Source organism: Salmo salar, chromosome ssa06 (assembly GCF_905237065.1).
Source record: "Salmo salar chromosome ssa06, Ssal_v3.1, whole genome shotgun sequence".
In the NCBI taxonomy this organism is placed as follows: domain Eukaryota; kingdom Metazoa; phylum Chordata; class Actinopteri; order Salmoniformes; family Salmonidae; genus Salmo; species Salmo salar.
The window spans coordinates 59,743,574-59,770,425 of record NC_059447.1 but is presented as its reverse complement, the minus strand read 5'-3'; the positions used below and the strand labels follow the sequence as shown (position 1 = coordinate 59,770,425).

At 47.0% G+C, this 26,852-nt stretch overlaps 1 protein-coding gene across 1 annotated transcript; it reads right to left on the bottom strand.

Moving 5' to 3' along the window:
* Window positions 1-5,803: 5,803 nt before the first annotated feature.
* si:dkey-119m7.4 (solute carrier family 22 member 6-A) lies at window positions 5,804-26,852 on the bottom strand. Its single transcript, XM_014205005.2, has 10 exons — window positions 26,024-26,852; window positions 12,532-12,635; window positions 11,863-12,017; window positions 11,523-11,691; window positions 10,986-11,109; window positions 10,582-10,685; window positions 9,564-9,775; window positions 7,540-7,648; window positions 6,762-6,974; window positions 5,804-6,219 (listed from the first exon to the last, which is right to left on the bottom strand). Exons 1-10 carry the CDS (start codon window positions 26,429-26,431, stop codon window positions 6,141-6,143), a joined length of 1,677 nt encoding a protein of 558 aa, XP_014060480.1. The 5' UTR covers window positions 26,432-26,852; the 3' UTR covers window positions 5,804-6,140.

Below are 26,852 nucleotides of genomic sequence, written 5' to 3'. Positions count from 1 at the left end.
TGGGTTGTTACGGTTGACATCGCAATAGGTAAAGTATCTCCCCTATTTTCCCCCAATGCTGAACAAGGGTGAGTAGCCAAACGTATGTGTTCTTTATGAACACACTAAGTAGCGTCACGTTAATAACATATATATTAACTAAGTATTAATGACACATTGACAACGGGGTGACAGAAGGGCATATCAAGGGGAGGATTCATGATATGCACGCATGACTGATATAGTTTTCACTTGTAATTAACCGATGTGTATAAGCGACGAAATAGGCGCCCTTATTATTTTCATTTCCAACAGGTCTGGTTTGTGACTACGTCAGGCATTTTCATATCTGAGCGAGGGGCCCCTCCTGCGGACAGGCTCATCCCCTCAAACCCCAGAGGCAAGAGACAGTCCTCTGACATGGGAGTCCAAATACCAAAGTATCTTCCCACTTTGGTTTACTTTATTATCGTTCTTGATTTTTCGTTCATTTTTAGGCTCAAGATAAGCAGGCAGATATGGTGCAAACATTTTTTTTTTTTATATCGATGCATCATCGGGAATTTAAGGTCATAAGTCTCAATGTAAACGGACTGGGGAGTGCCATCAAGAGAAGTAAGCTAATAGCAAAGATGAAACGGGAGAGAGTTGACATACTATTCTGGCAGGAAACTCACTTATCCACACCTGAACACGAGAAACTCAAGAAAATGGGATATAGGAATACATTTTTTTCTTCTTACAAAATGGTGTAGAAGGGGAGTTGCAATCTTGATCCCAAATTCAGTTAATTTTGGAGTTTATGTCAGAAATAAAAGACAAGGAGGGTAGATTTATACTTGTTAAATGTAAACTGGATAACAAGGACGTTACATTATTTAATGTATACGCACCCCCAAGACATGGTCTTCTACAGGAAGGTGTTTGATTGAATTGCCACAGAAACTTCTGGCACTCTTTTCTGTGGAGGGGATTTTAACACAATTCTAAACTCAAAATTGGACGGCACAAATCAACATAGGAAAATGAGTCTAGTTGCTAAAAAGATCAATAGGATATTGCAGGATCTAGGACTGCTCGATGTATGTCGTGACACCCACAAGACCGATAAGGAATATACACTGCTCAAAAAAATAAAGGGAACATTTAAACAACACATCCTAGATCTGAATGAATGAAATAATCTTATTAAATACTTTTTTCTTTACATAGTTGAATGTTCTGACAACAAAATCACACAAAAATAATCAATGGAAATCCAATTTATCAACCCATGGAGGTCTGGATTTGGAGTCACACTCAAAATTAAAGTGGAAAACCACACTACAGGCTGATCCAACTTTGATGTAATGTCCTTAAAACAAGTCAAAATGAGGCTCAGTAGTGTGTGTGGCCTCCACGTGCCTGTATGGCCTCCCTACAACGCCTGGGCATGCTCCTGATGAGGTGGCGGATGGTATCCTGAGGGATCTCCTCCCAGACCTAGACTAAAACATCCACCAACTCCTGGACAGTCTGTGGTGCAACGTGGCGTTGGTGGATGGAGCGAGACATGATGTCCCAGATGTGCTCAATTGGATTCAGGTCTGGGGAACAGGCGGGCCAGTCCATAGCATCAATGCCTTCCTCTTGCAGGAACTGCTGACACACTCCAGCCACATGAGGTCTAGCATTGTCTTGCATTAGGAAGAACCCAGGGCCAACCGCACCAGCATATGGTCTCACAAGGGGTCTGAGGATCTCATCTCGGTACCTACCGGTCATGCTGGAGGATGTTGCAGGCAGCAGAACGTTCTCCAGGGCGTCTCCAGACTCTGTCACGTCTGTCACGTGCTCAGTGTGAACCTGCTTTCATCTGTGAAGAGCACAGGGCGCCAGTGGCGAATTTGCCAATCTTTGTGTTCTCTGGCAAATGCCAAACGTCCTGCACGGTGTTGGGCTGTAAGCACAACCCCCACCTGTGGACGTCGGGCCCCTGACCGTTTGAGCAGACACATGCACATTTGTGGCCTGCAGGAGGTCATTTTGCAGGGCTCTGGCAGTGCTCCTCCTGCTCCTCCTTGCACAAAGGCGGAGGTAGCGGTCCTGCTGCTGGGTTGTTGCCCTCCTACGGCCTCCTCCACGCCTCCTGATGTACTGGCCTGTCTCCTGGCAGCGCCTCCATGCTCTGGACACTACGCTGACAGACACAGCAAACCTTCTTGCCACAGCTCGCATTGATGTGCCATCCTGGATGAGCTGCACTACCTGAGCCACTTGTGTGGGTTGTAGACTCCGTTTCATGCTACCACTAGAGTGAAAGCACCGCCAGCATTCAAAAGTGACCAAAACATCAGCCAGGAAGCATAGGAACTGAGAAGTGGTCTGTGGTCTCCACCTGCAGAACCACTCCTTTATTGGGGGTGTCTTGTTTATTGCCTATAATATCCACCTGTTTTCTATTCCATTTGCACAACAGCATGTGAAATGTATTGTCAATCAGTGTTGCTTCCTAAGTGGACAGTTTGATTTCACAGAAGTGTGATTGACTTGGAGTTACATTGTGTTGTTTAAGTGTTCCCTTTATTTTTTTGAGCAGTATACTTTTTACTCAGCCCGCCACACTGAATACTCCAGGTTAGACTATTTTTTCATGTACAGTGCAGATAGACACAGGCTTAAGGATTGTAGGATCAGGCAGAGCGACTTATCAGATCATAATGGAGTTTTCCTTACTCTACACCTTGATAGCAAACCAAGAAATACTCTATGGAGACTTAATACTAGCATGCTGAATGATCCAGCATTCAAGGAATCAATAAAGACAGAATTGAACATCTATCTGGAGAATAATGATAACGGGGTAGTATCTCCTGCTACATTGAGGGATGCAGCTAAGGCGGTTATTAGAGGAAAGATCATAGCCACATCATCTCTCAAGAAAAAGATTAAAGCACAGAAACTGCTGAAATTACAGGAAACACTAAGAAACTTAGAATGATCTCATAGTCAATACAAAGATCCTCTTATATTACGAGAGATTCAAAAGGTAAAAACAGGAAATTGACCAGATTTATAGAGAAGAAGTAGAGAAAAAGCTCAGGTTCCTGAAACAACGATATTATGAAGCAGGCTCAAAGGCAACCAAATTACTAGCATGGAGACTCAGGAAACAACAAGCACAGAATACCATTTTCAAAATAAAAGACCCTAAAACAAAGAAGATCACATGCAAATTACATGAAATACAGAATGCATTTGAATCAGATGCGTGAACTTACACAATAGAGAAAAGTACCTCTTGAAGGTCCTACTGGCAGCCAGTAAAAAGGCTATCACTAGGAAATGGCTACAAAAATAACCTCCCACAGTGACACAATGGATAGACATTGTAAAAGAAATACACCACATGGAGCGTATGACCTTTGCTTTAAGAACACAAGAGGAGAGAGGTCAGGAATACTGGGAAGAATGGGTTTCGTACTTGGAAAAGGTCTAATTCAAAGATGTCAATGTACAGTGAGGGAAAAAAGTATTTGATCCCCTTCTGATTTTGTACGTTTGCCCACTGACAAAGATCAGTCTATAATTTTAATGGTAGGTTTATTTGAACAGTGAGAATAACAACAAAAAAATCCAGAAAAATGCATGTCAAAAATGTTATAAAATGATTTGCATTTTAATGAGGGAAATAAGTATTTGACCCCCTCTCAATCAGAAAGATTTCTGACTCCCAGGTGTCTTTTATACAGGTAACGAGCTGAGATTAGGAGCACACTCTTAAAGGGAGTGCTCCTAATCTCAGTTTGTTACCTGTATAAAAGACACCTGTCCACAGAAGCAATCAATCAATCAGATTCCAAACTCTCCACCATGGCCAAGACCAAAGAGCTCTCCAAGGATGTCAGGGACAAGATTGTAGACCTACACAAGGCTGGAATGGGCTACAAGACCATCGCCAAGCAGCTTGGTGAGAAGGTTACAACAGTTGGTGCGATTATTCGCAAATGGAAGAAACACAAAAGAACTGTCAATCTCCCTTGGCCTGGGGTTCCATGCAAGATCTCACCTCGTGGAGATGCAATGATCATGAGAACGGTGAGGAATCAGCCCAAAACTACACGGGAGGATCTTGTCAATGATCTCAAGGCAGCTGGGACCATAGTCACCAAGAAAACAATTGGTAACACACTATGTCGTGAAGGACTGAAATCCTGCAGCGCCCGCAAGGTCCCCCTGCTGAAGAAAGCACATATACATGCCCGTCTGAAGTTTGCCAATGAACATCTGAATGATTCAGAGGACAACTGGTTGAAAGTGTTGTGGTCAGATGAGACCAAAATGGAGCTCTTTGGCATCAACTCAACGTGTTTGGAGGAGGAGGAATGCTGCCTATGACCCCAAGAACACCATCCCCACCGTCAAACATGGAGGTGGAAACATTATGCTTTGGGGGTGTTTTTCTGCTAAGGGGACAGGACAACTTCACCGCATCAAAGGGACGATGGACGGGGCCATGTACCGTCAAATCTTGGGTGAGAACCTCCTTCCCTCAGCCAGGGCATTGAAAATGGGTTGTGGATGGGTATTCCAGCATGACAATGACCCAAAACACACGGCCAAGGCAAGAAAGGAGTGGCTCAAGAAGAAGCACATTAAGGTCCCGGAGTGGCGTAGCCTGTCTCCAGTCCTTAATCCCATAGAAAATCTGTGGAGGGAGCTGAAGGTTTGAGTTGCCAAACGTCAGCCTCGAAACCTTAATGTCTTGGAGAAGATCTGCAAAGAGGAGTGGGACAAAATCCCTCCTGAGATGTGTGCAAACCTGGTGGCCAACTACAACAAACGTCTGACCTCTGTGATTGCCAACAAGGGTTTTGCCACCAAGTACTAAGTCATGTTTTGCAGAGGGGTCAAATACTTATTTCCCTCATTAAAATGCAAATCATTTTATAACATTTTTGACATGCATTTTTCTGGATTTTTTTGTTGTTATTTTGTCTCTCACTGTTCAAATAAACCTACCATTAAAATTATAGACTGATCATTTCTTTGTCAGTGGGCAAACGTACAAAATCAGCAGGGGATCAAATACTTTTTTCCCTCACTGTAACTAATATGATGAAGGTATGACGTGCACTATAACTGCCAGATCTTTTTTGTCGTTCTTTTATTTTACTTTATTTGTACCTTCTTTGTGTTCCTACAATAAAAAAAGACAGGCACTCGGGAAGACCTACTAGATAACAGACAGGGACGGGACGGAGTGAGTTCGGTTCAGGAAGAGGGATGCACCAGCAAAAATATTTTGATAAAAAGAGCACAAGGCTATTCGAACCACACAAAGGTGTGTCCATGACAGTATACACTGAGTGTACAAAACATTATAGTATCCTAATCCTAATATTGACTTGCTCCCCCTTTTGTCCTAAGAACATTCTTAATTCGTCAGGGCCTGTGCTCTCCAAGGTGTCAAAAGCATTCCACAGAAATGCTGGCCCATGTTGAGTCCAATGCTTCCCACAGTTGTGTCAAATTGGCTGGATGGCACCTACTACCATATTCCGTTCAAAGGCACTGAAATATTTTGTCTTGCCTATTCTCCTCTGAATGGCACACATACACAATCCATGTCTTAATTGTCTCCAAGCTTCATAATCCTTCTTTTACCTGTCTCCTCCACTTAATCTACACCAATTGAAGTGGTTTTAAGAGGTGATATCAATAACGGATCATAGCTTTCACCTGGATTCACCTGGTCAGTCTGTCATGGAAAGAGCAGGTGTTCCTAATGTTTTATACACTCATTGTATACAGAAGCTAAGAAATTATATTTGGTGCATAAATGAACTGTTACTATTGTACTTCATTATCAACCAATATATGACCTGATAGTCACCATAAAAATCTATATACTGTACATCTTTTCACAACAAAATAACATTTTTGAAATATAAAGCCAAACTGTATAAACATGTCAGTTAAGTGACATCATTGTCTTACGTACGAAATGGGAAATAGCTTTACAAGCTACAACTATGTTCAAGCGTTCTTAGCAGATAGCTTACAATGCACAGTTGAGTTCCTTGGGCTAATGGTCTTTCCGTGTAGAAGTCATCCAGAAGACAGTACCACAGGTCTCAAAGTATCAGTGCGGACTGGTGGCTTGTCCCACTCCAAGTTCTTCAGTTTATGATGTCTGGGTTCCTTGTTGGACATTCCTCATAGAGGTCTGGTTTCATGTTCCCTTCCTCTGAGTCCTCACTAGAAGAGACAAGGGGATATCATTGGATTGCTATTAACATTACATGAACATAACACCAGTTCAGCACCGTAATTAAGCAATACGGCACGAGAGGGTGTGGTATATGGCCAATATACCATGGCTAAGGACTGTTCTTAATCACGACACAACCTGTGCCTGGACACAGCCCTTAGCCGTGGTATATTGGCCATATACCACAAACCCTGAGGTGCCTTATTGCTATTATAAACTGGTTACCAACGTAATTAGAGCAGTAAAAAAAAATATTTCTCATACCTGTGGTATACGGTCTGACATACCACAGCTGTCAGCCAATCAGCATTCAGGGCTCGAACCACCCAGTTTATAATAATAGTTATAGTACAATATTAAAGGTTGAAATGGCTACTAACCCAGGCTTAGATGTTCATCCCTGGTTTCAAGGCTGTATCTCCAGAGTATAATATTGACAGATAAATACTAAGGAATTTAAAGTGTTAAATACTATGTAATAGAATATTCCCTCTCTCTTCCCCTTCAGTGGACAAAAGAGGGTAAAGACCTGATGCTGGATCCTTCCACATCCTGGATGTTGTCAGCCAGGGGCTGGTGGACTGTCTCAGGCAGCAGCAGGGTGAGGGCTGCCCCTAGCAGAGTACACAGGCCAAACAGAACCATAGGAGCCTTCTTACTGACACCCCTCAACAGGTAGATGATTGGGGCCAGGACTCCCCCTGCCCGGGCACACATGGAGCCCATACCGATCCCACTCTGCCTGAGGATCACATTGGAGACTTGTTCAGCCAAACTAACGTCACAACGTTATATTTAAGTGCTGTAATAAAGACTGTGGATCAAGATTAGTCTCGCCAACATCCCAAAAACAATTACAGTACTTACTGTGGTTGTTTACGTCAAGGCAAATGTATAACTTTTCATATCGAAAACAGAATACAATGAAAGAGGATTGTTAATACATTCAAAACCCTCTTGAGCAGTTGTTTCAAACCTTATCAGCAGCTTGCGCTGACCCTAACATAAATCTACTGAGCCCAAGTTGGCTATTGCGATGGGGGAAATAAGTTATGTTACACACTGATGCCAGTTATCTTGCTTAAGAAATACCTCAGCCCCCTCTCCACGACAAAAGAAAGGTCACAGAGATATTGACAGAGTAGCGGAGAGGATTATTTAAACAACTCCAAAAATGGTTAGGCTCATTTTGGGACCTCATGATCTACACCTGTTTGACTCTGCTGGAAACACGCCTAGACATCAGCAGTCCATATTAGTCAGCAGAACACTACTTTTGACCAGAGCCCTATTGACCAGACGCTCACCTTATGACAGTAGGGAAAACCTCTGCTGAATAGATGTAGACTATGGTCAGGGAGGCGGTGATCCCAAACTTTCCTACCATGGCCAGGACTGTTCTAATAATGGAGAGATCTGTGTGTGTGAGAGAGAGAGAGAGAGAGAGCGAGAGAGAGCGAGAGAGAGAGAGAAGTGATGGGGTTAGACGTTAAAGGGGTGAAGAGCTGGGCTGTGTATATGTATAGCACCTGCAACTCAAGTCTACATCCCTGTGGATCAATCTACCGCATTCCAACTGGTGACCGTAAACATCTAAGGTAGTGGCCTCGAGTGTGAGACTGACATGACTTCCCTGAGGGCCGCGGTGGGAGTTCTGAACAACTCTTACTCTACATCCAGGAGGTTACGTCGGCAACAAACTCTGGTTATTACAAAAGGACCTTGGTATATACAAATAAATATTGTGGCTTGAATACCTTTTTCAGTTTCAACCAAAAGCCAAGTTCCAAGCCACAAAGACTTTCCATTTGACACTAGCTAAACCCTAATAAACAGGGCTATAAAACAACACAACTGTGGCATCATTCAATGTCAATACAGTGAGGGAAAAAAGTATTTGATTCCCTGCTGATTTTGTACGTTTGCCCACTGACAAAGAAATGATCAGTCTATAATTTTAATGGTAGGTTTATTTGAACAGTGAGAGACAGAATAACAACAAAAAAATCCAGAAAAACACATTGTAAACCTACACAAGGCTGGAATGGGCTACAAGACCATCGCCAAGCAGCTTGGTGAGAAGGTGACAACAGTTGGTGCGATTATTCGCAAATGGAAGAAACACAAAAGAACTGTCAATATCCCTCGGCCTGGGGCTCCATGCAAGATCTCACCTCGTGGAGTTGCAATGATCATGAGAACGGTGAGGAATCAGCCCAGAACTACACGGGAGGATCTTGTCAATGATCTCAAGGCAGCTGGGACCATAGTCACCAAGAAAACAATTGGTAACACACTACGTCGTGAAGGACTGAAATCCTGCTCCGCCCGCAAGGTCCCCCTGCTCAAGAAAGCACATATACATGCCCGTCTGAAGTTTGCCAATGAACATCTGAATGATTCAGAGGACAACTGGGTGAAAGTGTTGTGGTCAGATGAGACCAAAATGGAGCTCTTTGGCATCAACTCAACTCGCCGTGTTTGGAGGAGGAGGAATGCTGCCTATGACCCCAAGAATACCATCCCCACCGTCAAACATGGAGGTGGAAACATTATGCTTTGGGGGTGTTTTTCTGCTAAGGGGACAGGACAACTTCACCGCATCAAAGGGACGATGGACGGGGCCATGTACCGTCAAATCTTGGGTGAGAACCTTCTTCCCTCAGCCAGGGCATTGAAAATGGGTCGTGGATGGGTATTCCAGCATGACAATGACCCAAAACACACGGCCAAGGCAACAAAGGAGTGGCTCAAGAAGAAGCACATTAAGGTCCCGGAGTGGCGTAGCCTGTCTCCAGTCCTTAATCCCATAGAAAATCTGTGGAGGGAGCTGAAGGTTCGAGTTGCCAAACGTCAGCCTCGAAACCTTAATGACTTGGAGAAGATCTGCAAAGAGGAGTGGGACAAAATCCCTCCTGAGATGTGTGCAAACCTGGTGGCCAACTACAAGAAACGTCTGACCTCTGTGATTGCCAACAAGGGTTTTGCCACCAAGTACTAAGTCATGTTTTGCAGAGGGGTCAAATACTTATTTCCCTCATTAAAATGCAAATCATTTTATAACATTTTTGACATGCATTTTTCTGGATTTTTGTTGTTGTTATTTTGTCTCTCACTGTTCAAATAAACTTACCATTAAAATTATAGACTGATCATTTCTTTGTCAGTGGGCAAACGTACAAAATCAGCATGGGATCAAATACTTTTTTCCCTCACTGTAACTTCAGTGCCAGGGGGATACTATAAGTGATCAAGTACCTCAGGATGTTTATAAACAATACTTTAAAAGGCACATTAAAGGCAGCAGAGTTTTGTCTGGAAAGCTCCGTACCATCGGGAATGAAGACAGTGAGCAGGCAGGCTAGGCCTCCCACAACGAGGAAGGCTATCTGGGATATCCTCCTGGAGCGGTTGAGGGTGAAGAGAGTGATGGTGCGAGCAGGAATCTCCACCAGGCCAAAGATCAGCTGGGTCAGGTAGATGCTCATCCCAAAGTCAGAGATGTTTAGGGACAGGCCGTAGTAGACCAGCACGTTGACAAACCTGGACAGGCAGAGATGGAATGGTAGGGGAAACACTGATGAGGCAAAGAAGGGGTTAATAACATTCTACTGTCACAGCAGTGAAACAAGGACTTCCTTCTTCCTCTGGTTTGCCACAAGTCTACCATGCAGAATAGAGATCTACAGTACACAGGGTGAGAGTTGAGAGGTTAATGTTGCAATGAATAGGAAATTAGAAGAAAGTGTCGAGGAAGCAACAATGTCTCTCTAGCCACAGACAGGGTAATATAACCCTGGCATAATCAAGGTACTTTTCTACCAGAGTAAAATTACAAAGAAGGCCTCATCTAACTTGGACTGGATAGGGAATACAATAGAACATTTCACAATAGTGAAAAAGTTACGTCTATTGGCAATTTTTTTCTCATTTCTCATGGCCTGGTAAGCTATGTAAAGTATTCACATTCGAATACTAATCCTCCAGTGTTACCTCAGTGAGTGACATACTGCAATTTGAATGGCTTACACAACAAGCACAGTGACTTAAGGATTAAGGAGGCCTTGAGAAGCTTGGTCAGTGAATAATTCTGCAAATGCCATTGGCATACCACATCAAGTGATCAACCCACAATAAAAAGACTAGATGAAGATTAGTGTGTTCGACTGATGCGTGAGTGAAACAGTTGATGATGTGATAAATGCTTGTTTGCCCCCAAGAGGCATGTGTCCTGACAAAGATCTACTGTATGTCTATTTCTCCCTCAATGACAGATTGTATTTGAGGCTTAATCGCTGCCAACTTCACAAGCAATTAGTGAACCCTGAAATGAATGGCAGGACACTCACCACAGGTAAAACATGATCAATGAGCTCCTCCTCATTTTTGGAGTTCGGACCAGGTCAATGACTGTGTGTTTTGTCCTCTCTATCTTCACCATGTCTTTGTACCCCTGGAAAATAACTGGCAGATTAGCCATGAGCATTTCACAGTGATGGTTATAAGTAAAGGAATGAGCTCATCAAAGCGATAAGCACACCAATGCAATTTATATAATGTTCATGCCACTGCATGCCTTACAGTATCGGGACAACATGCAAAGCAATTTAACATGCTCAGGCTTTAGCGCTATTGCTCTCAACATTGCTTGTATATTGAAGTGTTGTTTTGCAAGTGCTTTTATCAAGGCTGTTGGAATCTCTCTCTATAGCAATTAGCCTGTCGACAAAACAACATAACCAACAAACCACACCTGACATATCTCTATGTCCTCCCGCAGGGGTTTGCCGTTCATCAGAGCTGCTTTCCTGACGAGATCCATGGCCTCCTCGTACCTCTGGTTGGCCATCAGCCACCGAGCTGACTTTGGTAGGACCCTAAGAAGGTAGAGGAGAGGTGTTCAATTGAGCCACACACATAATCAACTACATATGACAACGGGCATTAGTTTGACCCCATGGGAACAAGAGATAAACATGAAGTTACATTTAGCCATGAGGTAGGAAGTAGGCCAATACTTGTCCTACAATATCAGAGAAAATATGCACACAATCTTGCAATTTAGATATACTTAGATATTCCCAAATGGCATGTAATGACCCATCTGGCTTGGATTATTGAAGACAAAAGGGTTCCTCTTCATTCTCTTGAAATTCTCCTTTAGTGGGTTGGCGTGCTAGCCTGGAATCCAAACTGAATGATCCTTTCATTTTACTGAAGATAATGAAAGTGAGTGATATTCAGTTTGTAGTCCAGGCTATAGGCATACTGAAGCTGGCCAGTGACTCACCAAATGTAGAAGATGAAGAGGAAGCCTGGTGCTGAGATGGCCAGCTGGAGCTTACGCCAGTCTCGGATGAGGTAGGCCAGGCCTGCCAGGATGATGTAGCCAAACCCAAAGAAGTAGTCGGTGATGATCCCAGCTAGCATGCGGTGCTTTGATCCTGTCCACTCTGTGCCTTTGGGCCACAAACAAATCAGTATAGAGAGTAGAAAACCAGCACCTTATCATCTTCATTTTGCTAAGATCACAAGTCAATAACTTTATGAATATTTAATGTATGTATGTATGTGTGTGTATGAGAGAGAGAGAGAGAGAGAGAGAGAGAGAGAGAGAGAGAGAGACTGACCCAAAACAAATGCGTTCATGATGACAGCAGAAATAGTGGTTCCAACAACAAAGCGCAAAAAAACATACACGTAGAAATTTGGGGCGAAGGCAGCTCCGACCCCACAAGTTGACTGGATAGTCAAACCAACCAGGATTATGTTCCTGCGTCCATACCTGAAACAAGAAAGAGGGAGATTATACCTTTTTAAATGACTAGAAACTGTTTCACCTGAGGTGTCCTCACTCACGGCACTGTACGAGTGTGTTGAGAATGAATTGGACTGATAGGGAGTGGGAAATGTGCTGCAGATTAGATGCACTCTTTAATATCCCGTGTTAAAATGCTTCAAATGCTTTTGACTTGGCTGGCCTACAAGAGCTCTGAATAAGACTGCTACTACTGAAAATAGTCTGTGCAGACATTTCTCTGTGTACTTTCTATAAATAATCCGAGTTACACAAAGAAAATGTGCCAGCAAATGTAAATATCAATACAAGCTGCAAAGTGTTCATTGAGCTCAATTTTTGTTTTACTTCACCTAAAGTGGGACTGAGTTTGTGTGAGTTTTGTTTAGCATGACCCTGCATTAAGTTTGTGACCTACCTAGAATGCATGTCTCATAGATCATCAGGCTAAATGAGATTAAAAAAACACATGGTGGAAAATGCACAGTTGTTTTATACTTACTTATCAGCTAAGAAACCAAACAGCACAGCGCCAACCACTAGACCAAACATGTAGATTGAGGAACCAACATTGTTTAGATTTGCGTGGTCACACACCAGATCCCACTGTCAAGGACAGAGGGTTCAAATTAGTTGAAAAGCTACGTCATATTGGCAAGCACCAATTGCACAGCCCTGTAACTGTATTTTGACTGTGGTGTCCAAATATTTTGCCCATGAGCTATAGAAGCCTATGAGCACATGCTTCTCAACAGATTCCATCTAAGTGTCCGTCATGGCTCTCACATCAATTATAACAGATGAGTCGTTACATGTAATTTCAGCATGCCATGACACGCACCATCTCAGATTGTTCTGAAATCGTGTCTGTATTTACAAATCGATAAGATTAGCGTTCCTGCAACATTATTTAGTTGAAAATCAAATAAAAGGGTCAAAAGCCACCGACGCACCCACCACCAATCTCACCCCTACAACCAGTATACAGTATCAGTTCTCTATGTCTGACAAGTAGTATGGAGCTGCGGCTTGGAGTATTGCTTCTTCATCCAAAGTAATATATTCCCTGTGAATCTGATATTTTCCCCCCCTTGTTCAGAGAAGTTAGCCATTGAAGTCACTAGTTTGCATTTCTTTACCATAAATGTGTGTGAAAGTACAAGGTTTAGCCCATTAGATGCCACTGTTTCTGCTACTGCCACACCGTTTATTAACTTGCTGGTCTCTTTTTTGTGTTTATTAAATGGATCACAACCTTTTCTTTGCAAACCAATAGTCAAGACAGTCCTTCATGAAAGCCATTCAGTTTCACCTTCTCATAACAACCCTTATGCTTCAAACCAACTCTCCTTGAATTGTCCAACAAATAGCAGGCCTCTGAGGCAGCTATCACTATGATACAGTTCTCACATGATTATTTCCTGCATGGCCAAAACTTTGATGGAGAAATGGCCTAGTGACTCAAATGTGGTGACAACCTGAATAAAATAATACAATTATAAGCCATTGCATTGCAGTCCTATGTTTTTCAATAAAATAATTGTATCTATATCTACACTACCGTTCAAAAGTTTGGGGTCACCTTGGGTTTGAAAGAAAAGCACATTTTTTGTCCTTTAAAATAACATCAAATTGATCAGAAATACAGTGTAGACATTGTAAATGTTGCAAATGACTATTGTAGCTGGAAACTGATGATTTTTCATGGAATATCTACATAGGCGTACAGAGGCCCTGTAATGTCGTGTGTGTAGGTGGCATGGAAGTCAGGTGCAGGAAAATCGAACTTGGTATAAATGGAGTAGTTTAATAGTCTTTAACAAAACTCCAAAACCAAAGTACATAATACATAAAAGTGGGTACAAGAACCCGTCGCGCACCAATACATAATAAACGAGCATACAAAACAAACAATCTCTGACAAGGACATGAGGGGAAACAGAAGGTTAAATACACAACATGTAATGAATGGGATTGGAACCAGATGTGTAGGAAGACAAGACAAAACCAATGGAAAATGAAAAATGGATCAATGATGGCTAGAAGACCGGTGACGTCGATCGCCGAGCACCGCCCGAACAAGGAGAGGCATCGACTTCGGAAGAAGTCGTGACAGTATTCCCCCCCTGACGCGCGGCTCCAGCTGCGCGTCGACACCGGCCTCGGGGACAACCCGGAGGACGAGGCGCAGGGCGATCCGGATGGAGACGGTGGAACTCTCACAGCAGGGAAGGATCTAACACGTCCTCCACTGGAACCCAGCATCTCTCCTCCGGACCGTAACCCCTCCCAGTCCACGAGGTACTGAAGGCCCCTCGCCCGACGTCTCAAATCCAGGATGGATCGAACAGAGTACGCCGGGGCCCCCTCGATGTCCAGAGGGGGCGGAGGAACCTCCCGCACCTCAGCTTCCTGGAGCCGGCCAGCCACCACCGGCCTGAGGAGAGACACATGTAACGAGGGGTTAATGCGGTAATCGGGGGGAAGCTGTAACCTATAACATACCTTGTTCACTCTCCTCAGGACTTTAAACGGCCCCACAAACCGCGGACCCAGCTTCCGGCAGGGCTGGCGGAGGGGCAGGATTCGGGTCGAGAGCCAGACCCTGTCCCCTGGTGTGAACACCGGGGCCTCACTGCGGTGACGGTCTGCGCCAAATTTCTGGCGCAGTACGGCGCGCTGAAGGTGGACGTGGGCGGCGTACCATGTTTCCTCCGCGCGCCGGAACCAGTCGTCCACCGCAGGAGCCTCAGTCTGACTCTGATGCCAAGGAGCCAGAACCGGCTGATACCCCAATACACACTGAAAGGGAGAAAGGTTAGTGGAGGAGTGGCGGAGCGAGTTCTGGGACATCTCTGCCCAGGGCAAGAATGCCGCCCACTCCCCCGGCCGGTCCTGGCAATAAGACCTCAGAAACCTACCCACATCGTGGTTAACTCTCTCCACCTGCCCTATACTCTCGGGGTGAAAACCTGAGGTAAGGCTGACCGAGACCCCCAGACATTCCATGAACGCCTTCCAGACCCTTGACGTGAACTGGGGACCCCGATCAGACCCCGATATATCCTCAGGCACCCCGTAGTGCCGGAAGACGTGTGTAAACAGGGCCTCCGCAGTTTGTAGGGCCGTAGGGAGACCGGGCAAAGGGAGGAGACGACAGGACTTAGAAAAATGATCCACAACGACCAGGATCGTGGTGTTACCCTGTGAAGGTGGAAGATCGGTTAGGAAATCCACCGACACGTGCGACCACGGCCGTTGTGGAACGGGTAAGGGTTGTAACTTACCTCTGGGCAGGTGTCTAGGAGCCTTGCACTGCGCGCACACCGAGCAGGAGGAAACATAAACCCTCATGTCCTTAGCTAAAGTGGGCCACCATTACTTCCCACTAAGACAGCGCACCGTTGACCGATCCCAGGATGACCAGAGGAGGGTGACGTGTGGGCCCAATAGATCAGCCTGTCGCGGACAGCAGATGGAACGTACTGACGCCCGCTCAATGTCCGCGTCCAGCTCCCACACTACCGGCGCCACCAAAGAAGAGGCGGGGAGGATGGGAGTGGGATCCATGGGCCGCTCCTCTGTGTCATACAGCCGGGACAGTGCGTCTGCCTTAACATTCTGGGAGCCTGGTCTGTAAGAGAGGGTAAACAGAAAACGGGTGAAAAACATGGCCCACCTTGCCTGGCGAGGATTCAGTCTCCTTGCCGCCCGGATGTACTCCAGATTGCAGTGGTCAGTCCAGATGAGAAAGGGGTGTTTAGCCCCCTCAAGCCAATGTCTCCACGCCTTCAAGGCTTTGACGACAGCCAACAGCTCCCGGTCCCCCACATCATAGTTTCGCTCCGCCGGGCTGAGCTTCTTAGAGAAGAAGGCAGAGGGGCGGAGCTTCGGTGGCGTACCTGAGCGCTGAGAGAGAGCACAGCTCCTATCCCAGCCTCGGACGTGTCCACCTCCACTATGAATGCCAAAGAGGGATCCGGATGAGCCAACACAGGAGCCGAGGCAAACAGAGCACTCAGGTGCCTAAAAGCCCTGTCTGCCTCAGCTGACCACTGCAAGCACACCGGGCCCCCCTTTAGCAGTGAGGTAATGGGGGCAGCTACCTGACCAAAACACCGGACAAACCTCCGGTAGTAGTTGGCAAACCCTAAGAATCGCTGCACCTCCTTCACCGTGGTGGGAGTCGGTCAATTACGCACGGCTGCAATGCGGTCACTCTCCATCTCCACCCCTGACGTGGAAATGCGATACCCTAGGAAGGAGACGGACTGTTGGAAGAACAGACATTTCTCAGCCTTGACGTACAGGTCATGCTCCAACAGGCGACCAAGCACTCTGCGCACCAGGGACACATGCTGGGCGCGTGTAGCGGAGTATATCAGAATGTCATCGATATACACCACTACACCCTGCCTGTGCAGGTCCCTGAAAATCTCATCTACAAAGGATTGGAAGACTGATGGAGCATTCATCAACCCGTACGGTATGACGAGGTACTCATAATGAGGTGGTACTAAATGCTGTCTTCCACTCGTCTCCCTCCCGGATACGCACCAGGTTGTACGCACTCCTGAGATCCAATTAAGTGAAGAAGCGCGCCCCGTGCATTGACTCAATCGCCGTGGCGATAAGCGGTAGCGGGTAACTGTACCTCACCGTGATTTGATTGAGACCTCGATAATCAATGCACGGGCACAGACCTCCATCCTTCTTCTTCACAAAAAAATAAAGTTGAGGAGACGGGTGAAGTGGAGGACCGAATGTACCCCTGATGCAGGGATTCGGAGACATTTGTCTCCGCTTGCGACAGAGGATACATGTGACTCCTGGGAAGTGCAGCGTCTACCAGGAGATTTATCGCACAATCCCCCCATCGATGGGGTGGTAATTGAGTCGCCTTCTTTTTACAGAAGGCGAGAGCCAAATCGGCATATTCTGGGGGAATGCGCACAGTGGAGACTTGGTCTGGACTCTCCACCGTAGTAGCACCAACGGAAACCCCTAAACACCTACCTGAGCACTCTCGCGACCACCCCGTGAGAGCCCTCTGTGGCCAAGAAACAGTGGGATTATGACAAGCTAACCAGGGTAGGCCCAGCACCACGGGAAACGCAGGAGAGTCAATAAGGAAAATTAAAAAAAATCCCGTGTGACCCCCTGCGTCACCATGCCCAAAGGAGCGGTGGTCTCCCTGATTAACCCTGACCCTAATGGTCGACTATCTAAGGCGTGAACGGGGAAGGGCACATTCACGGGAACAATGGGAGTCCCTAAACTATGAGCTAACGCTCTATCAATGAAATTCCCACCCGCGCCTGAATCTACGAGCGCCTTATGCTGGGAATGCGGGGAAAATTCAGGAAAAGTGACAGACACAAACATATGTGCAACAGAGGGCTCTGGGTGAGAATGGTGCCGGCTCACCTGGGGTGACGCCAGAGCACCCTGCCTGCTGCCTCGATTCCCAGAGGAACCAACCCGGCACCGACCAGCAGTGTGACCTCTGCGGCCACAGATGGTGCACGAGCGGGAACCCCCTCCGGTCTCCCTGCGCACCGCCCCTCCTAGCTCCATGGGTATCGGAGAGGGGGTGCGGGAGGATGGAACCACCAGACCCCGATCTGGATGTCCGCGAGTAGCCAGCAGGTTGTCCAGCCGAATGGACAGGTCCACCAGCTGGTCGAAAGTGAGGGTGGTGTCTCTGCAGGCCAGCTTCCGATGGACGTCCTCGCGCAGACTGCAGTGGAAATGGTCGATCAGGGCCCTGTTGTTCCATCCCGCGCCGGCAGCCAGGGTCCTAATCTCCAGGGCAAACTAGTGGGCACTCCTCGTCTCCTGCCTCAGATGGTAGAGGCGCTCACCTGTCGCTCTGCCCTTGGGTGGGTGGTCGAAGACTGCCCGGAAACAGCGGGTGAACTCCTCAAAATGGTCCAATGCCGCATCTCCCTCTCTCCACACGGCGTTGGCCCACTCCAGGGCTTTCCCGGTGAGGCACGAGATGAGGGTGGACACCTCACGGTCCGATGGAGCTGGGTGGACCGTGGCCAGATAGAGGTTTAGTTGGAGGAGGAAACCCTGGCAGTTGGCAGCACTCCCGTCGTACTCCTGTGGCATGGAGAGACGGATCCCACTGGGTTCAGGCGGGAAAGGGGCGCTCAGGATAGACCCCGGTTGTGCTGGTGGAGGCGCTGGAAGAACTCCCTGTCTCTCCCAGCGGTCCATTGTCTGGACAACGCGATCCATGGCAGGGTACCTTATCCTGCTGACTGGTGTTTTGCGGGTACTAGTTAATGAAGCTGCCATTTGAGGACTTGTGAGGCGAACCCACAAATGCTGATGCTCCAGATACTCAACTAGTCTAAAGAAGTCCAGTTTCATTGCTTCTTTAATCAGTACAACAGTGTTCAGCTGTGCTAACATAACTACAAAAGGGTTTTCTAATGTTCAATTAGCCTTTTAAAATGATAAACTTGGATTAGCTAACACAACGTGCCATTGGAACACAGGAGTGATGGTTGCGGATAATGGGCCTCTGTAAGCCTATGTAGGTATTCCATAAAAAATCTGCCGTTTCCAGCTACAATAGTCATTTACAACATTAACAATGTCTAGGACCATGCCTCAGGACTACCAGGCCTGATGACTCCTTGCTGTCCCCAGTCCACCTGGCTGTGCTGCTGCTCCAGTTTCAACTGTTCTGCCTGCGGCTATGGAACGCGAAGCGAGGCGGCCATCTTTGTCGGTGCCGGAAGTAGAAGTGGAACCCTGACCTGTTCACCGGACGTGCCACCAGTCTCAGACCTGCTGTTTTCAACTCTCTAGAGACAGCAGGAGCGGTAGAGATACTCTGAATGATCGGCTATGAAAAGCCAACTTCTGAGGTGCTAACCTGTTGCACCCTCAACAACCACTGTGATTATTATTATTTGACCCTGCTGGTCATCTATGAACATTTGAACATCTTGGCCACGTTGTGTTATAATCTCCACCCGGCACAGCCAGAAGAGGACTGGCCACCCCTCATAGCCTGGTTTCTCTCTAGGTTTCTTCCTAGGTTCTGGCCTTTCTAGGGAGTTTTTCCTAGCCACCGTGCTTCTACACTTGCATTGCTTGCTGTTTGGGGTTTTAGGCTGGGTTTCTGTACAGCACTTTGTGACATCAGCTGATGTAAGAAGGGCTTTATAAATACATTTGATTGATTGATTGGTCTACACTGTATTTCTGATCAATTTGATATTATTTTAATGGACAAAAAAGGTGCTTTTCTTTCAAAAACAAGGACATTTCTAAGTGACCCCAAACTTTGAACGGTAGTGTATATGTAATGTGATTGGTGACATTTACCATTAAAGCCAACCCTTGGAAGTTGTGGGAACATAGGTTTTTGGTTTACCATTGGTTCTGGGAACGAAGCCAAGTTCCCTGACCGGTACAACTGAACATTTTTTAAACGTTCTGAGAACGGAAGAGAATATTTTGCCTCTTCTGGGAAGGTACATTTTTAGTTGCAGGGAGGTTCTGAGAATGTTTTACTATGGTTCCTTAAAAGTTTTCCTGTGAGGATTTCTTTTAAAAATAAAACATTTAGCCTTTTTCTCCCCAATTTCGTGATTACGATCTTGTCTCATCGCTGCAACTCCCCAACGGGCTCGGAAGCCAGCCGCACCAATGTGTCGGAGGAAACACTGTTAGACTGACGACCGAAGTCAGCCTGCAGGGGAACGAAGTCAGTCTGCATGCTTCCTTGTCTCATCGCTTCAACTCCCCAACAGGCTCGGCAGAGGCAAAGGTCGAGTCATGCGTCCTCCGAAACATGACCCGCCAAACCACGCTTCTTAACACCCGCTCACTTAACCCGGAAGCCAGCTGCACCAATGTGTCGGAGGAAACACCATTCAACTGACGACCGAATTCAGCCTGCAGGCTTCCTGGGAGGTTTTATTAACATTCTGAGAACAGAAATGATAGGTTATTTTTAAGGTTCCTTAAAACTTTCACTGAATGTCTCAATAAGACTTTTAATAAAACTAATAGCTTAGGTTGTCACGATTGTCGTATGAAGGAGCGGATCAAAGCGCAGCATGTGTATCGTTCCACATCTTTATTTAACTGTGAAACTATGCAAGACATACAATAAACTAATAAACAAAAACAACAAACCTTGATGAAGAGGTGCAACATAAACTAACTCAAAATATAATCTCCCACAAACCCAGGTGGGAAAAACAACTACTTAAATATGATCCCCAATTAGAGACAACGATGACCAGCTGCCTCTAATTGGAGATCATCCCCCCCCAAAAAACAACATAGAAAAACAGAAACTAGAACCACACAACATAGAACATTTAAACTAGACAAAACCCCCTGTCACGCCCTGACTTACTCTACCATAGAAAATAAAAGCTTTCTATGGTCAGGACGTGACAGTATCCCCCCCCAAATGTGCGGACTCCGATCGCAAAACCTGAAACAACAAAAAAACAGGGAGGGTTAGGGTGGGTGTCTAATGTCGGTGGCGGCTCTGGTGCAGGACGAATAACCTTCTCATCCCGCGGATCCTCCTGCATCGGAGGCGGTTCTGGTGCGGGACGAAGAACCCTCTCATCCTGCTTATCCGCCAGCATAGGAGGCGGCTCCGGTTTGGGGCGTAGCCCCCGCTCCGCCCGCTAATCCCTCCGCTTTTGTGTCACCGGACCGTGGATCGTCGCCGAAGGACCCGGACCGTGGATCATCGCCGGAGGCTCTGAACTGAGAACCCCCGCTGGAGGTTCTGGACTGCAGACCGTCGCTGGAGGCTCCGGACTGCGGACCGTCGCTGGAGGCTCCGGACTAGGGGACGTCATTGGAGGCTTCGTGCCATGGATCATCACGTCGCTGGAGGCTCCAGACTTGGGACCCTCACTGCAGACTCAGTGCCATGGATCATCGCTACAGGTTCCGCGCCATGGATCATCACTGGAGGCTTCTTGCCATGGATCATCACTGGAGGCTCCGGGCCATGGATCATCACTGGAGGCTTCGTGCCATGGATCATCACTGGAGGCTCCGGGCCATGGATTATCACTGGAGGCTTCGTGCCATGGATCATCACTGGAGGCTTCGTACGTGGAGCCGGAACAGGTCTCACCAGACTGGGAAGACGCACTGGAGACCGGGTGTGCGGAGCTGGCACAGGATATACTGGGCCGTGGACGCGCACTGGAGGTCTGGAGCATAGGGCTGGCACAACCCATCCTGGCTGGATGCTTACTTTAGCCCGGCAAGTGCGGGGCGCTGGCACAGGACGAACTGGTCTGTGAAGGCGTACTGGCGACACAGTGCGTAGAGCTGGCGCAGGATATCCTGGACTGAGGAGGCGTACTGGAGACCAGGAGCACTGAGCCGGCACAATCCGTCCTGGCTGAATGCCCACTCTAGCACGGCAAATACGGGGCGCAGGCACAGAGCGCATCGGGCTATGAATGCACACTGGAGATATAGTGCGCATCACAGCATAACACGTTGCCCGACTGGTCACATGCTCCCCACGGTAAGCACGGGGAGTTGGCTCAGGTCTGAACCCTGACTCTGCCAATCTCCCCGTGGGGCTGCCTCTCGTGTTTGCCTTGATGGTATAACACCTCGTAACGTCGCCGTTCTGCTCTCGCTGCTTCAATCTCCTCCTTCGGACGACGATACTCCCCGGCCTGCCTCCAGGGTCGTTTCCCGTCCCGGATTCCTTCCATGTCCATTGTTCCTGACCACGCTGCTTGGTCCTTTTGTGGTGGGACATTCTGTCACGTTCGTTGTACGAAGGAGCGGACCAAAGCGCAGCGTGTGTATCGTTCCACATTTTTATTTAACTGTGAAACGGCAAGACATACAATAAACTAATAAACAAAAACAACATAGAAAAACAGAAACTAGAACCACACAACATAGAAAATTTAAACTAGACAAAACCCCTTGTCACGCCCTGACCTACTCTACCATAGAAAATAAAAGCTTTCTATGGTCAGGACGTGACCTAGGTTAACTGCTATGAACTCCAAGCACAGTTAGGACACATATAAATTAATTTGCTTAGGCATTAATCATGCAAACACATTTAATTTTTATTGTGGCACGGCATCAGTGAAATTTGAACCTACGATCTTATGTTCTCTACCCATGGAATTAGTTCACTGCTCCACCAGTATGGCGCTAACTTGTCATGTCTTTTTTTTATTCATACAAAGCTGTTCATTTTAGTCAACTCAAACAGACCCCATTTCAAAGGAAACTAGCACTCTTTAAGATCAGGTGTGGCCAATTAGTGGCCAACACACATGACAAGATAGAGGATACTTCCTCAATATGTGCTGAGAATGTTCCAAAGCCAAGAAACTATGCTGCAACATTCCCAGAATGTTGTGGGAAGGTTATATGCAAAATAACCATAGGACAACCACACTCTCACCAAGCTCTAAGAAACATATGGTTCTCAGAACGTTATGTGCTAGCTGGGTGTGTGTCTGGGACTATATCCAGACCATTAAAACCATTAGAACTGCTGTAGTATAATGGTTTGCTTGTTCACCAAGAATGGTCTAACTAATCCAGAACTTTTGTGAAGGGAATAAACCACACACAGAGCAGCCATTTCCTGGACACAGATTAAGCCTAAGAGAAGGACAAACTGAATTGCTTTCATGGAGAACTGGCTTGAATTGTGAGGATGACCACACATTTTATTTTCATCATGAGCAAAAGCTATTGGTTTTCTACCCAAAGTTCCAAAGAAAATGTTGTAATCCATTTAAACACAAGACCAGCTGGATAAAATTGTGTGGCAGCAGCAGGGACAGTGGCATCTCCAATGGCATTGAGGAGTACACCACATCTGTCATTGGCTTCATCAATAAGTGCATCGATGACGTCGTCCCCACAGTGACCGTACGTACATACCCCAACTGGAAACCATGGATTACAGGCAGCATCCGCACCGAGCTAAAGGCTAGAGCTGCCGTTTTCAAAGAGAGGGACTCCCGCTATACCTTCCGACGAACCATCAAACAGGCAAAGCGTCAATACAGGACTAAGATCGAGTCGTACTACACCGGCTCTGACGCTCGTCGGATGTGGCAGGGCCTGCAAACCATTACAGACTACAAAGGGAAGCACAGCCGAGATCTGCCCAGTGACACGAGCCTATTGGACGAGCTAAACTACTTCTATGCTCGCTTCGCGGCAAATAACACTGAAACATGCATGAGAGCACCAGCTGTACCGGAAGACTGTGTAATCACGCCCTCCGCAGCCGATGTGAGTAAGACCTTTAAACAGGTCAACATTCACAAGGCCGCAGGGCCAGAGGGATTACCAGGATGTGTACTGCGAGCATGCGCCCACCAACTAGCAAGTGTCTTCACTGACATTTTCAACCTCTCCCTGTCCGAGTCTGTAATACCAACATGTTTTAAGCAGACCACCATAGTGCCTGTGCCCAAGAAAACTAAGGTAACCGTCCTAAATGACTACCAACCCGTAGCACTCACGTCTGTAGCTACGAAGTGCTTTGAAAGGCTGGTCATGGCTCACATCAACACCATCATCCCAGAAACCCTAGACCCACTCCAATTTGCATACCTCCCCAACAGATCCACAGATGATGCAGTCTCTATTGCACTCCACACTGCCCTTTCTCACCTGGACAGAAGGAACACCTATGTGAGAATGCTATTCATTGACTACAGCTCAGCGTTCAACACCATAGTGCCCTCAAAGCTCATCAATAAGCTAAGGACCCTGGGACTAAACACCTCCCTCTGCAACTGGATCCTGGACTTCCTGATGGGCCCCCCCCAGGTGTTAAGGGTAGGTAACACCACATCCACCAAGCTGATCCTCAACACATGGGCCCTCAGCTGTGCGTGCTCAGCCCCCTCCTCTACTCCCTGTTCACTCATAACTGCACGGCCAGGCACGACTCCAACACCATCATTAAATTTGTCAATGACACAACAGTGGTAGGCCTGATCACCTGTAGGGAGGAGGTCAGAGACCTGGCCGTGTGGTGCCAGGACAACAACCTCTCCCTCAACGTGATCAAGACAAAGGAGATGATTGTGGACTACAGGAAAAATAGGACCAAGCACGCCCCCATTCTCATCAACGGGGCTGCAGTGGAACAGGTTGAGAGCTTCAAGTTCCTTGGTGTCCACATCACCAACAAACTAACATGGTCCAAGCACACCATGACAGTCGTGAAGCGGGCACAACAAAACCTATTCCCCCTCAGGAGACTGAAAAGATTTGTCATGGGTCCTCAGATCCTCAAAAGGTTCTACAGCTGCACCATCGAGAGCATCCTGACTGGTTGCATCACTGCCTGGTATGGCAACTGCTCGGCCTCCGACCGCAAGGCACTACAGAGGGTAGTGCGAACGGCCCAGTACATCACTGGGGCCAAGCTTCCTGCCATCCAGGGCCTCTATACCAGGCGGTGTCAGAGGAAGGCCCTGAAAATTGTCAAAGACTCTAGCCACCCTAGTCATAGACTGTTCTCTCTGCTACCACACGGCAAGTGGTACCCGAGCGCCAAGTCTAGGTCCAAGAGGCTTCTAAACAGCTTCTACCCCTAAGCCATAAGACTCCTGAACATCTAGTCAAATGGCTACACAGACTATTCACATTGCCCCCCCCCTCCCCTCCCCACACCACTACCACTCTCTGTTGTCATCTATGCATAGTCACTTTAATTAACTCTACCTAAATGTACATACTACCTCAACTAACCGGTGCCCCCGCACATTGACTCTGTACCTGCACCCCCTGTAAATATTGTTGTTTTTTACTGCTTCTCTCTAATTACTTGTTACTCTTATCTCTTATTCTTATCCATATTTTTTTTTAAACTGCACTGTCGGTTAGGGGCTCGTAAGTAAGCATTTTCCTGTAAGGTCTACACCTGTGTTATTCGGCGCATGTGACTAATAACATTTGATTTGATATAGTGGGCAAAACCTGGTACTTTCACAATCATTTATCATAAATAATGTAAGTGACTTCAATTGGTAGTTTCTCTGAACAGGTGAACGAAACATCACAAGATACACAGGGATGCAATAATCCAAGAATCTCAGAGAATCTCGAATCTTAATTCTATACTACAATCTGAGAAGAATTTGAGAAGGTGGGTGTCAATCTTTTTGAGGTGGAACCACACCCCATGGAATGTAAACGAACGGGTCATGAGTTGTCATACAGCCTACTGTATAGACAGCCTTTAACAGTCGGCCTCCCAGTGGAGGTCTGATCAAATCAAAGTTCATTGGTTGCGTACACAGTTCTGCAGACGTTGTCGCAGGTGCAGTGAAATGCGCATGTTTCTCACCCCAACAATGCAGCAATATCTAGCAATACAATAACAATAAACACATAACCCCCCCAAAAATAAATAAAATAAAGTACAATAAACGAAGACATTAAGAACGGGCAATCCTAGGTCAGTGTTTGTAAATCAAAAACCTTCAACATGTTCTGCGGGCTGGGACCATTCCATTATGGTTAGTGTTGCTGTGTGAAGGTCCCTCAAGAAGCACTAGACCCAAACAGTTCATTCAAGTATCCCCCCACCCAACCCTGATCCACATACTGTTTACTAGTGGATCATGGGGAAAATGAACTTCACTGGCCAGGCTTTAGAGAGAGAGAGAGAAAAGGAGAGAGAGAGAGAGAGAGAGAGCGAGAGAGGATGCCTGCACCACAGGAGTCCATCTCACAACCCTCCACTCTCCCCCCAGCCCAGCCTAGATCAGGTTCAGATATCACCACCACTACACAGTTACATAGCTGTAAAAATGCTTCCAGGGAAAAATGAGTTCCACATAACCAACTGCAGAATGGCTTCAATTCATATGAGAATGTGGGACCAGAAGGTGTTCATCACATTTGAACCCCCCCAGACAGACAGAGAGAGAGCCTGCCCTGCCTGCCACGTCCATTTTCCTGGCGTGTCTCTTACTCACCTCGGTTGCCACGGTGCTGTGGAAGGTCTCCTTGCTGAATTCCCATCCCCCTTGGCAACCCTCAGTGGCGTGGCTGTCACTAAGGGCCAGGGCGGTGCTGTGATTCAGCTGGGCCAGCGGGGTGCCAGGGATCCCCCCAGGGGCAGAGCAGGACCGGCCAGGGTCACCGTCTGGGCCGGTCACCAGGCTGAAGTTGAAATTGGGAGGGTCTGAGCTGGCGGTCAAGGGCCAGGTGGTGTTGGTGGAACGACAGAGATGAGGGGGGACGGCCCCTGTGAATACGGATATCAGCATGTGGAACGCCAGCAGGATCTGGGGGAGGCAAATCCACACATACAGGCTCTTCTGGAACTTGCCAAAGCCCCCAATATGAGAAAGAATCTCGTCAAAATTCATGCTTCTTTCCATGGCTGCTATTCCAATGCAGACCTTACCCTAACATATCACCACAGATTCAAGAAGTCCAACACAGCAGTGCACTCTCAAGTTGCCACTAAAGATCTGAGGGTGGAACAGAAAGCTGAAGGCTGAGAGGCAGCTGGCACAGAGCTCAGGATCATCTATGAAGGCTGGTTTAATAATGAGTTGTGTCAGTCTTCTCATTCAGATGCAATCACACCTGTCTGTAGCGTAGTGAACCCTGAGTGCAGGCAGGCTGTTGATGTCGTCTGCGGTGTTGTGAACCCGCAGCACTCCCCTAGCAGGGTAATATAACTGTCATCTGCAGGGAGGGAGGGAACTAGATCATGGGGTGGAGTCCTAGCTCAGAAGGAGGAGTTGCTCTTTGTGATAGCTGAGTGACTGCATTCACTCGCGCTCCCTCTCGCTC

Bases quoted from the DNA above. Each gene is read 5' to 3' on its own strand.
- si:dkey-119m7.4 (XM_014205005.2), bottom strand. From the start codon at position 26,431: ATGGAAAGAAGCATGAATTTTGACGAGATTCTTTCTCATATTGGGGGC. The intron at 12,018-12,531 runs GTAAGTATAAAA...TTCTTGTTTCAG, and splicing joins TTTGGTTTCTTAGCTGATAA to GTATGGACGCAGGAACATAA. The intron at 6,975-7,539 runs GTGAGCGTCTGG...TGTGATCCTCAG, and splicing joins GTTTTCCCTACTGTCATAAG to GCAGAGTGGGATCGGTATGG.